The sequence below is a fragment of the Xiphophorus hellerii genome, chromosome 17, assembly GCF_003331165.1.
Source record: "Xiphophorus hellerii strain 12219 chromosome 17, Xiphophorus_hellerii-4.1, whole genome shotgun sequence".
Classification (NCBI taxonomy): Eukaryota; Metazoa; Chordata; class Actinopteri; order Cyprinodontiformes; family Poeciliidae; genus Xiphophorus; species Xiphophorus hellerii.
This window is the reverse complement of record NC_045688.1, coordinates 16,471,196-16,484,132: the sequence shown is the minus strand read 5'-3', so window position 1 is coordinate 16,484,132 and position 12,937 is coordinate 16,471,196. Positions and strand designations below refer to the sequence as shown.

The window sequence follows — 12,937 nt, the reverse complement described above, 5'->3', positions numbered from 1 at the left end:
TCAGGAAAACAGACAGACAGCTCTGACCTCACTCAGCATTATTTCTCTGGCCTCGTCACCCAGGGATCCATCCTCATGGGGTCAGGTGGGCATGTCAACCACTGAACCAGTGACAAGTTGAAGTATGCAAGCTGTTCTCGGAGTACGTCTCTAAGGCAAAAACTACCGACAGCATGCCAGTCGATGCTGAAGGTATCCCACATGTAAAACAACTTTCTGACATGTTTTACGTGTTGAAACATTTTCTAGTAAGATGGAAAACAGTGTTTTAGATTTTGAAATTCTTGGAAAACACTTCACATGTGGTTTCATTGGCAGAAATTATGCACATGTCCAACATGTGAGTACTTTTTACGCAACTTGATGTTTTCTAGCAAGGTGCTTAATGACAAAATTCACAGCAGCTGTTTGATTCGACCAGTAAAATTCTTGGTTCAATCAAAACTTTTATTTAAACAGTCAAGGAGAGATCTACCTCTCAGTCACTGCTGTCACCAGACGAGCCTTTGATGTTACAGCGTGGGCAGCTATGTCTTGTCAATACACTGACATCGGCAAGCCAATACCACCCAAATAACGCCATTAATCCAGTCATTGTGCCCCAGAATGAGCAACACAGGCCTAATTTTATCCTCATGGATGAGAAAGCTCCAACTCATCAATGTCGGATCATTAAAGAGCGACAACTGGAGACTGGGGAACCTTGAATGGAGTGGCCTGCACTTTCTACAGATCTGAGTCCCACAGAAAACCTCTGGGATCAACTCAGTCACCATGCAGAGTCTCGTAACTCTGGACTCCAGAACCTCAATGACCTCAAGGACTGCCAAGCAATAAAAGTGGGATGCCACGTCTCAACAGACAATGACTCAACTTGTGTATAGCATGAGATGTCATTGTCAAGGTGGGATTGATGGTCAAGAACATGACATGTCACTGAGACATTGGGATGTTTTTGTTGTAGCATGCCCACCACTGTGCTGAGGAGGAAATCACTTTTGCATGATCTCCTCAGCCCACTTTCATTGTAGGTTGGACTCCCTAAGCTTTTGTGACTATTGTAGATATTCATGTTTGATTTCTATGTATATAGGTTACTCTTTTGAGACACGTGTTCTCATTTTCAAGAGTGACCCCATTTTACACAGACATGCAAGACAACAACATGTGAATGCAGACTGTAGAGTCGGTACAATTCACACAACGACTGCATGCATATTAGCTGAATATACCAAGACGTTTGAATCAGGGATTCAACCTCAAACTAGCAAAAGTTTGCAAAGTTTAGTCTGCATGCCTGAGTGGATTTGATAAAGTTCAAGACCCAGTAAAAGACAAAAGTCTGAGGAATGTGAAAACTAAAAGGGAAAACTTCAGAAAGCATAGACAGCAGAAATGTTGCAGTGTCGCACTTTCAGGTGCAATGCTGTAGGATATTTGCTTCCTGAGCAGCGCCAGTGGCAGAGATAAATGACACACCACAAACTTAGATAATGACTGGCTTTGTCAGAGATAGCGAGAACCTCTTTCCCTCCAAATCTCCTCACTGCTTACAGCAGCACTTGACAAGCAGAGCAGCTTCGCCACGACTGCCACGGACTGACAGCCTGGATCCTGCTGCTTGGCAACAAGTGCGCACATCTGCAGATACACACTCAAATGTGGACGAAGACAAGCTCTCTCTTGTTGGGAATGGACAACAAAACTGTAGCAGGCATTTCAACATGGTTGCCTCCAATTCCCCCAACAGCTTCAAATCAAAAACAAAACAAACAAAACAAAAAACCAGAAGAAGTGCAGAGCCAGCTGCCACAGACCAGTCAACAGAGGCGGAGAGATGGCAGCGCACACTCATGACACTGGGACACTAAAAGCAAAGCCCCGTTACTTATTCGTGTCTCTGCAGAGAAATGGGAGCCTGGTGGTGTCAAAACATTCTCCATAGGCATCTGTGCTTGACAGCACAGCCACGGGCACGTGCTCATCTATGTTGCATGGCAGAGGGATATTTTTAGAGATGAAAAGGGCTTTTAGGGAAAAAGCTGGGCTCTCAATTGTTTTCAAACTTACTAACCATCTGAGGGACCCGACCATCTCCAGATGTGCTCTTTTCAGAGCCGACAATGAGATTCTCTGTCAGATCAATCAATGCTTTGTATCTGTAATAGAGATTTCCAAATTTGAGGTTAAAAAAATTCACTGAAACCTACCAATGAAGTTGGACATTCCGCACCAACCCTCACCAGAAAGTTAAATATGGTGGTTCATCAGACACCTGCAGAAGTAAAGTACTAAAGCTGTAAAGTGTTGTTACAGACTCTGTATTCACACATTAGTAGAGATATGCATAAATATGTCCTTATGTCAGCAGCAGTAGAAAGGAGGGCAAGTATCTCTTGGCATAAGGAATGGAATAAAAATATTGATTATCAATGCATTGCTGTACATTTTTCCAATTCGATATTTATTCGGAAAACCCTGTGATTCAATTAGCTCTGTTGGCCAATGCTTGTTTTATATTATCACATATAAAACACTTTGATGTGAAGTTGTCTTCTTCTTCTTGCATTTATTGGTGGTTGGTAAACAGGTATGTTGTATGTGTTACCACCACCTACTGGTGGGGTGTGTGGGTCAGAATGACAATATTATTAAAATATGCTTAAAAATTTTGATTTATAAATTATATCAGTTTCCATAAGGTTAACTATTTACGTTTACAGACACTTAAATTCAATTTTAAAACAGTACTAGCATGCTTTGTATTCCGTATTGAGTACAAGTACTATTGTATTATGTGAATATATAAATTCTTAAGTAATGTATAACACCATAGTTGTTCATATTTACAGGAAAACTGTAAAACTAATACCAAAAATTAAGCAGTATCCCAATTAATTATTTGTATACTACTTATTACTAAATCAATAAGAATTGATTTAAATACTAATCAAAGTATTTAAATCAATATTGAATTGTGTCAATAGCAAATCGAATAGTGTTTTTAAAATCGTATAAAGTATCTGGTTAATGAAATTTTCAAAATATTATTGTTGCATTTTTTATGGATTATGGAAAACCTTTTGTTACTATTGGTTATTTGATGTAATTTGATGTCTTCAAGTTTTTAGTTTTACAATGTGGCGAGCATGGGAGTCATTTTGATTCCTTGTATGTCTAGTACATTTGTTGAATTGACAATAAGGTAGACTTTCTAAAACATCTAAATTGAATTGAGTTTCTTACCCAACCCTACGTAGCATTCAATGAAACACTGTAATGGAAAAGGAAATCTAAAAATATTTACGACCCTACACCAACTCACCTGGCATTGATGATAAAAATAATAATAATAATAATAATAATAATAATCAGATGTATCAATTTCAGCTAGTTCGACTTGCACACTCCCAGAGCTGTTAAACTGTGACTGAATGTGTGTTGATTTGGGCCTTTTTCTTGGTGACATGATGAGTCATTTAGATGCATTTCTGCTGGGATTTTGTCGGTTTGGAATAAAGCCCGCAGCGCTCAGCCTGCGAAAAGCACGAAAGCGTAACGAGCCTCCTGGGAGCTCAGTTTTGTGTACACTGATCAGCTCGCACTTTCTGCTTCCCGAAAACTCCGTGAGCCTGGAGAATTGGGAAGGAAGGACAACAGGCTCGGTGCTCTTGTTACTCCGGAGGCGATCCAATAAGGCCAGTCTTTCTGAGGCCCTTTAAAATTGATCGCTCAAAATAATGACCGGATTAAATTTTAATAAGCAGTTATTGGCTGTTTCATAGTTCTGATTGGTGGGAAAGCAATTTGCCCCAAACCACATATTCTATCCTGCTTGCGTCTGCAGTTCTGCTGTATGAACTACTAACCTGGTTTGTGCCGTAAACCTACATTTACTCAGCAGCAAATTGAAGTATTTACGGCATAAAATAAGCAACTTCATATTAAACATAAGAGAAAGTGGAGAGACATGAAAGAAATAAGTCAGACTGACTAACATATTAAATCCTAAGTCATTCAAAGCAGTTAACAGTGAAGAATATATGGCTGTCAGTCTGGATTTCCTTCTGAAGAATGAAGCTAAACGCTTCTCTTGTACTTTTCTGATTGGCGGCATACACATTTCTGGTGCTGGAAATTCTCCAAAGGTAAGGCAGTAAACAGATTGTCTGAACCCGCGACTTATCCAGTACTCATTTTCCCTTCCAGCCAGGGGCTTTGGGGAAAAGCAGGCTTTTGGATAAAAGACGAAATATAGTCGTGGAAGGCAGATCTTGTCCTGCGGAGGTAAAGCCAGGCTGAGGTGTGAAATCTGGTGAGCAATTGCTTCGGATATAAATTTCCCCCTGAGCTCCGGTGTATGTCAGCGAGAAGTGACAGCTCAGCCGCTGACAATCACTCGTCCCAGCGGCGCTGGGGGAAGCGTCGGGTATTTTTATCTCCGTTTATATAGTTTTCTGGGAGAAAATGGAAAAGAAGAAACAAAAGAAAACAGGGTTTCATAGTTCAAACTCTGATCCTGTGGGGAGACTGTTGCCTCTAGGAAACCAACGGGAAGGCAGGCATCAATATCGTTTTCCCTGAGGCACGGTGTGCTAAGACAGAAAAGCTGTTTTTTGGGGGGGGGTTTTAAAGTGAAAAACTTCAGTGAAATATTCAGATATTGAGAAAGTTCACCAGATTCATTTCTATTCTCATCATATCCTGAGGTTAAAGCCAGACAGGAAGATCACTTCAAGACTGACAAGTATTCAGATTCAGTGAGATTCAGTGAGTGTTTTGATGAGTCATACATAACTGCCCCCAAGGAAAAATGACTCAACTAATCATTGTGGAGAGAAAAATATATTTTGTTTTTACCAAAAACCTTTTCTGAATGAACACAAGCTGTACCAGGACAGAGTGCACACAGCAAATGAGAGAGAAAGCCATTCAATGATTAAAAACACTAAGAAATGTCAATGTTAGCATTACAGCTAAATAAATATAGAGATCTAATCACAAAATCTTACAATCATAGGAAACTAAGGTTTTTATCCTTTTCTCCCTGAATACTCTGACCAGTTTGGCAGACGTTACTTGCAGGTGCTGGCTGTTTATTCATAGCCTCCCATATGCTGTAAAACTGTCAGTACGCAAACACATTTCAGATTCCACATGCCTATGTGCACGACCACATGCTACAATATATTGTTATAGAACGACTCCAGAGCTTTCACATCAAAATAAATGCTAACAGGTTGGTGACAAGACAGCTAGCTTCAGGCTAATGCGACAAAATGCTAACTCATTGCTTACAGTTAGCATCATTGCTATGACAGTAGACTTAAGCAAATAAAGATAACAAGCTAAACCTACATGCTCATCATGTACTAGGCATTTATTTCCTATGCATGGATTTATTGTAACTGCCAATTTCTTGGTAATACATGAACGGAAGTATTACAGCAACAACAGTTGGACAAACTCCAGATGAGAATAAAACCTCTAACTAGGACAGGATAATAAATCAATAACAATATATATATTTAGATAGACGTGATCAATACCAGTAGATGATACATCTGATAGAATATTCAATAATTTCACTGATTTCCGAACCGCACAGCATTCTGGGGGATGTAGGCAGAAGAAAGGCTTTAGCCACTCAATTTCTTACAGCCAGCTAACTCAGTCTTTGGTTACCTAGCAACAACCTGTTGACTAACTTGCACAGCAGCAGTTTCAGGTTGCGCCTCATAACTGCTTAAAAAAAAAAACAACACCACCAGTTTGGCAGCATTTCAGACAACTAAAACAAAAACTAATGAATAATTATCGATATCGACTAATAAGAATTGCTTATATCGTGATGTTATTCAGCCATATCATCCAGCCCTTCTAACTGCATTAAATTCTTCTATACCCTTTGAGTTCACGCTGACTAGTTTTAGCATTTTCTGAGTTCTGTGTTATTTTACTTCAATAATTATTAAAGTAGTTGTTGTTTTTTTCCACGTCACATGCAGTGGTTGCACAACTTTGAGTTTAAATCGATGGCCTTCATACAGCATCTGGTTTTACGACCAAGGTCACAAAGGTAATCAATGCCAAAAAAATAACAAATTCTAATGTACAACCTTGCAAAAAAGCAAATGACACACAAAGAACTGCAAGCTGCAGCAACAGGATTATAATGGTTTGCATTATGGCGCAGGCGTCAATCACCAGTCGGTTTTAATTACATCATCACTCCGCTTCCACATCGTGTTCACTGAATAATACAGCTTGACATCCATTGTCTAGGAACTCCTGCAACATGTCGTCAGGTTTGCTGAAGTGTTCAAACAGAGCTGCTCTAATTGAAGGCAAAAAGAAGAAAAGACGTCAAAATCTTGACACACGTCTGATTGTTTTCTTTTTTTTCCCTTTTCACCTCATGCTGTTCTGGCTGTTGTTGAAATCTCAGTACAAGTAAGAGCTGGAAAATGTCTCCGCATCGGTCGACTTCTTCCAACCTCTCTTAATGTCAGTCCTTACAATCTTTTTTGACAGGTTTAAATCAGCATCGCTCCTGCTCAACAATCTGGAGGCAGGAGGTTTTGCAGCTCTAATAACCAAATTGCACTTTGTCATATCTGCCTTGCATTTCAATTTTATAGGAAAGACTAAGCTTCGAATGCTCCAACGATGGCTTTACACCCTGGGTAAACTAAGGTTTAACGTATTAAGCCCAAACTGAAATTGTTGCTCTTCGTTTTGTAGCACGATGGAAGAAAAATTAAGAGTGGAAATAGAACACCAACTTTTCCTGCACAGCAACCATGTCTTTAGTTAAGAGACGTGGTTCAGCTAGAGAGTTTATGGCCTGCTGATTCCCCGACTCAGGCCACATAAAGCCAGAACGCCAGTCGGCTGATTTATAGCAAAAACAACCTCCAAATGTAGATCACTTTGTTCTGGGATGAAACAAAAACAGACGCTAATAATACTATGTAGTGCAAAACTTCGCAACACCCTAAATTACATGCAATTTTATCACGCTGTAATATAATTGTTTGTGCAACTGGGGCCAAAGTTGTAAAGGCCACAACGAATATTATTGTCACTTAAAAGCACACACACACACAAAAACATTGTGTGGCGTATTTGGTTTCTGCTCAAAAATAAACTGAATAAAAAAAAAAATGTTGGCATTTTTTTTATTTTCTTTTTTAGAAAACTAAAGCTCTGACACATGAAAAGGTGTTTCCTGCTTTTTTAATCTGGAAATTAGTTTAATCTCTTATTCTCACCAAAAGAAGAGAGAGATATAGGTCAGTCCTTTTTTTGGAAACAATTGGCCACACTTAATAAATTCTCGTTTTTTGGAAAAGTCACTAGATATTTATGATGGTATTAAATATGGAATTAAAGAAGAGCTAAACAATGTGCATGTAATTCACATTTTCGGTTTTAAAAAGAACTTACTCAACAGTAAAATAATGCTTCGGCATCAACTCCTTGTGCTGGGACTCTAAATTTGTACTGTTGTGAAATTATAGTCACAGGCCACATAAACTCACTCCAAGGGTGTCAAATAGCCCATAAGTCACACTTTGACATCTATAATATAAAATCACAAGTCTGTCTAAAGAGTTCTAAACGAAGCAAGTAGGCCTGTCGCAATAAACGATAAATCAATTAATCGTACGATAAATTGAAACTATCAACCTCATTTTAATTATCGACTTTATCGTCTCTTCCAGCCTTTTTCTCTTTCTGTTGATGACACTGAACGAAAAAAGGCTCAACTCCGGTGCTCTCCACTGACTCCTCCCTTCCTTATTTCCTTAGTGTAATGCCCAGCGCGCACGACACGAGTTGTCAGCCCATTTTCAAAACCTGAGAGATCACACATTAGCCGACAGAAATCCTAGGTATAACTGTTCGATCGGGTTCGATCGTGCCGTGTGGTGTCCAATAATGGCTACAAGTCCAGTTAACTAATTTAAAAACCGGGCATTAATCAATGCTTTAGTCTACCTGCAATGCAAGTGGCTAGTGTCAGCGTAAAGTCTTGACATTATAACCTATTTATGTCACATTAACGAAGAACAGCTGAAAAGTTACCAGGTTTATCAACTGCGGTAGCAATTTCGCTCCAACTCCTCCCCTTGTCATTTCTTATTTCATATTCTTTGCACAAAATGTTGAATAAACATTAATGTTGTTTCCACATATCATCTCCAATGTCGGCTGGACTTCGGGTTGCGTCGTGTCAGCTGTTTGGGATTCCTCTTCATAATTTCCCCTCAGAAAGCACGGAGGAAAATCCGAGCTTTCTGATTGGCTACCTGTCACATTCAACAGGCTGCCTTAAGCTCCCAGTCGGGGAAAACTCCTGATTTAGATCAGAGCGACAATGACGATCTACCGTAACACACCACACACTACAGGATGATCGGTTATGAAATCGCAAGCGACAATTTTAGAACGACCAACATTCTAAGATTGTTATAAGGGAAAAAATCTGGGCAAAAAAAACGTGTAGTGTGAACTATTGCATCAGGTAATCAGATGTGCCCGTCTTCTCTATTTAAATCTAATTATTACTGAAGGGCAACATAATATACAGACTTCATAATCTGCCCTCTTTTGGTTGAATGCAGTATTTATTTACACTTTATCTTTATGTTGTTTAGTTTTTATTCAAGTACATTTTTTGTTAATGGAGACTGAGAATCCATTTTATTTTTGTTTTTGGTTGTTTTGTTTATTTTGTTTATCAGTTCCAGTGTTAAGTGTTCTTTTGAAAATAAAGTGTATCTATCTTTGGCAGGAAATCACATGCATTATTACGTCATTTCCATTAAATCAGTGTAAAAAGGTCTTCAAACAATATTATCGTTTATCGCAATAATTTTTGAGACAATTAATCGCTCAGCAAAATTTGTTATCGTGACAGGCCTAGAAGCAAGTCCTTAAAAATGTCAAAATAAAACTCCAGAGCCTGCTATATCACAATCATGTGCTACCACTAAAGATATATTTTTTTACACAAGTGTTGCTCAAATGTCACAGCAATGACCCAACAATATAGTTTTCCAATCTCATTCTCAACTATGCAGACACTTTGTCTGCACTGATGAAGGTCCATTGGCATCTCTGAGTTTTAAATCACCAGTTGGTCCTCATGTACTGTATATTAAAACAAGATACTGTAATCACAAAAAAAGCAGAAACAAAGCTGATGTTTTCACACCTTAATGTCTTCATGTTTAGAGCTACGTAAAACATTTTGTGATACGGTAGCATACACCACAGCACAGGAACCAGAATGACAGCAGCTTAAGTTTCCTCTTGCTTCCCATGTCCTTATACCATTACAAACCTCTGTCTTCAGTAAGCTCATGCTTTCTGAATCCTCAATTTTCCCAAAATACTGTACAGAAAACAGACAACATACACTTAAAAGTGAGAGACATAAAGCACATAGGCAACAGAAGGATGACAGTAAGTAGGCGACTCATTCACTAAATACGATAAAGCAAAATTTGATGTTTTACACTCCGGTCTTAACAACATTAATAATTTAAAAGTACAATAAGTAGAGTCGCTTGATGTGACAAAAACACTCACAGATCTCTGTCCAAACATCAAAGACTCTCATATTAGTTTGATCAGCTCACTTTTAGTACATTTTATATATACAGTATATATATATTATATGCATCAGTATCATTAACAGTATAGCACAGTGCACTCTGGGGTGTTTGCACTTAAACTTGTTCTGCTGATTGAAGCTGATAATGAAAAGCAACTAGAAAAGCGAATGAAGAAACATGTGAGGGACACAATGGTAATACACATTGCCATGATTGAAAGGACTTTTTTTTTGCCTCCTCCTGTGCTTGGGTTATTCTCTTACGGATCATCTTGACACAGAGACCAGCAGTCACAGCGACACTGATCGATTCTGTCCTCACCTGTCAATGTCGCCCTGTATCTCTTTGCTCCCTCTCTGGGCAATCTCCCGAGGAGAAGTCACATCCGAGGATCGGCCTGCAGTCCGTCCATAAAGGTGGAGGCCACTGTCGGTTAGGTATCTGTGAATGGACAACTCTTTAGTAATTTAAATATTAAACGAAACCAACGGCGCAAGTCGTTCTATATCGTGTTTTATCAAGATATAGAATGGTGTTCCAGTGCTTCTCCATTCAAAATCAGTTTTGATGTGTGATCTGTTGGAAAACCCAAATGTGTTAAGTTTTTGAAAGGAAAAGCCTCTACTTGATTTCTTCAAGCATATTTTTAAAGACTGAGGTCAGTCAGTCTTTCTTCAGAAAGTGGTTGGATTGTCCATGTGTGGAAATGCATTTTATTTGTGGAGCTGGAAGGCATCAAAGCTCGTAAGGTGGTTCTTTAAAGGTGGGCTCCCTCTTTTAGTCAACTGTGATGTAAGATCTGCTTTACAAGATATTCACATGGGTATTCCAGTGATTTCCAGTTTTATGCAGGGTGAGGTTTTGCTGAGTTTTGGGTAAGCACCTACCAAAGAATCTCTCTTCTTCATAAAGACGATGACTTGGGGTCAAAAGTTTAAAACTTGGACAAAACCATTTGATCAGTGATCAAAACCATTTTGCAATGTATAATCTTCTTGAGTGGCTCCAGCCTTAATTAGTTTGCTTCATGATTATTCCACCCTGGAAAAATGTTGTTCAAATTAATCCGTCAACATGAAGATATGACATCATGTCCCTGATGTGTTAGATGTAAGCTTCTGACCACAGCATTATTATGATCATTGTTTAAATGTTTGGAACACCTTTTGTCTGTGGAGTGTGTGCTCATGTGGAAGTGAGTAAATGTGGAATAGGAAGAGGTTTCACACATCTCTTGACTTTTTTACAACATGCAGTATATTGCCATAGTAATCAATGAAGGTCACCAGCCGGAGAGGCACTATAATGTTTCCAATAAAACTTGTCTCTTTTCTTGTTGAGGTAATCTGTCAGCTTATCGAGAGCCAGCAACGGCTGCGGAAATGCATCATCTGAATCTTCCCGTTGAAGGCTTGAAAAACCAAAGACAGCCTTGGTGGATGACAGCAGCCTATTTGTATTGATGCAGAGAGAAAGTGTGGCCTTGGGTTGCCGTTTAAATAGCCAGCTAAACATGAATTTCTGAGTGCTTTTTGGACAAAGGCAATATGAAAAAGGCTGAATGAAAATGAGTCATGTCACTTGTCAAAAAGACCTTGAAAGTAATGCTAAACTACTTAACTACGTAGAGATTCTGCCGCAGTGGCAGAGACCCCCCCGCTCCCAAATATCTGTAGCTACCAGCTTTGCGGGTTTACACACCAAAAGTTTCCGCATTCTTTTTTGCAAAATAGCTAATGCTCAGACAGATTTGTTGGACATCATCTTTAAACCTTATGAGCTTAAAAGATGATAGACAGACTCTTTCTTACACATGATTATACTGTCTATACTTTACCATTTTTGTTCTGCCTGTATGTTTTGGGTCATTTTCAAAGTAGAAGTCAAGTCCTTTTCAACCTCTACTATGTTTTATTTGCGATTGCTCTGTATTTAGCTCCATCCATCTTCTAACACTCACACATGAATAGATTCAAGTGCTTCTCATATACACCGTACGTTGAGCTCCAGTTGCCACTAACATCTAGTATTGACTTATACCGTACATTTTTCAGTGTCATTTACATGCGTATGTTTGTCGGGTTTGTTTTCTCGCTTTCTGCAGGTGTGGAGGCAGACTTCTGGGGTGCCGACTTCTCTCTATGCTTCTTTCTATTTCCTTTCTTTTTCATCTCTGTGTCCGTCACATTTCAAATCAACCCACAGCAATTTCTAATAAAGTTTTATAAGTCACTGCAAAAGAATAAGGAAAGAATCTTAGAAATTAATGAGTTTTCCGGAACTGAGTAACACACCTGGAGGGGTCCGAGTGGCCGCTGTATCGGCCCGTGTTGGGGGCGGCGCCCGCTGTGCTGGACCTGGGCGCAGGATATCCGCTGGGCATGGAGGGGGCTTCGCCTGCCTGGAGACGTGGGGTTTGAGACTGGCCAAGACGCCAGGCCATGGGGGAGGAGCGAGCAGCGAGAGCGGGGAGACTCCGCCCGTTCACCTCGGTCGTCACTGTGGTGTCGAAGGTTGTTTCTAACGTACTGCACAAAGAGAAGGGTAAAAAAAGAACAAAATATAAACTTATTGCAGCAAAGTTACAGACCATGTTACTAATTCATCAACTAATACTTAAACATTGACATGTAAAGGGCTGATCAAATGTTCAACAGCAGAATCTCAGTTGCTTTTAGTGCCATTAGGGTGTATATGAGGCAATTACAATACAGCGTTCTTTTTCTTTCATTTTTAAAATTCACTGATAAATTAATAATGATTTAAGCACCTTATTATGGAAAACACACAATGGCTTAAATGCATAAATACAAACAGCCCATCCAATCTGACTGAGCTTGAGCTCTTTCACAAAGAAAAATTGGCAAGAAATTCAGTCCCCATAGAAAGACTGGCAAATATATCTATAAAGACTTATGCTTTAAATTAAAACATTGACAGAGTTCTACAATTTCCATAGAAAGACTCCAAACAAAGACGAATTATTGTAAGTTTACAGGGAAAGCCATTTCCCATGTAGATGCATATGAATCTTTTCACAGACAGCAAAGGTTGCCAGTTGTGGTACCTTGTTGGAGCGCTCTCTGCTGGAAAAAGGAGTGCACCGCATGCTTTTGATGAAAAAGAATCCACAGAGATCACTGATTTGAATCTTTGGGAAAGATCTGCTATTTTTCTAATGAAATCACAAAGATTTATGCAAATCTGTTGCATTAGATAAAAACATATTCCTATAGAAACAGAACAGGATTGTGGTTTTGATTGTGATTTTGACTCATTTTCAGCAAGAAACCACCTAAAAAAGACTGAGT

The 12,937-nt window shown here is 39.2% G+C and overlaps 1 protein-coding gene across 12 annotated transcripts in view; it reads right to left on the bottom strand.

Moving 5' to 3' along the window:
* The window catches only part of nav3 (neuron navigator 3), a 313,027-nt gene that overhangs the window by 55,851 nt on the left and 244,239 nt on the right, over positions 1-12,937 (bottom strand). For all 12 annotated transcript variants that reach the window (XM_032589235.1, XM_032589225.1, XM_032589228.1 and 9 more), the window contains 2 exons: positions 11,921-12,154; positions 9,948-10,067 (listed from right to left, as the gene is read on the bottom strand). In XM_032589235.1, the coding sequence (XP_032445126.1) occupies positions 9,948-10,067; positions 11,921-12,154 (354 nt within the window). The remainder of the gene's footprint in view (positions 1-9,947; positions 10,068-11,920; positions 12,155-12,937) is intronic.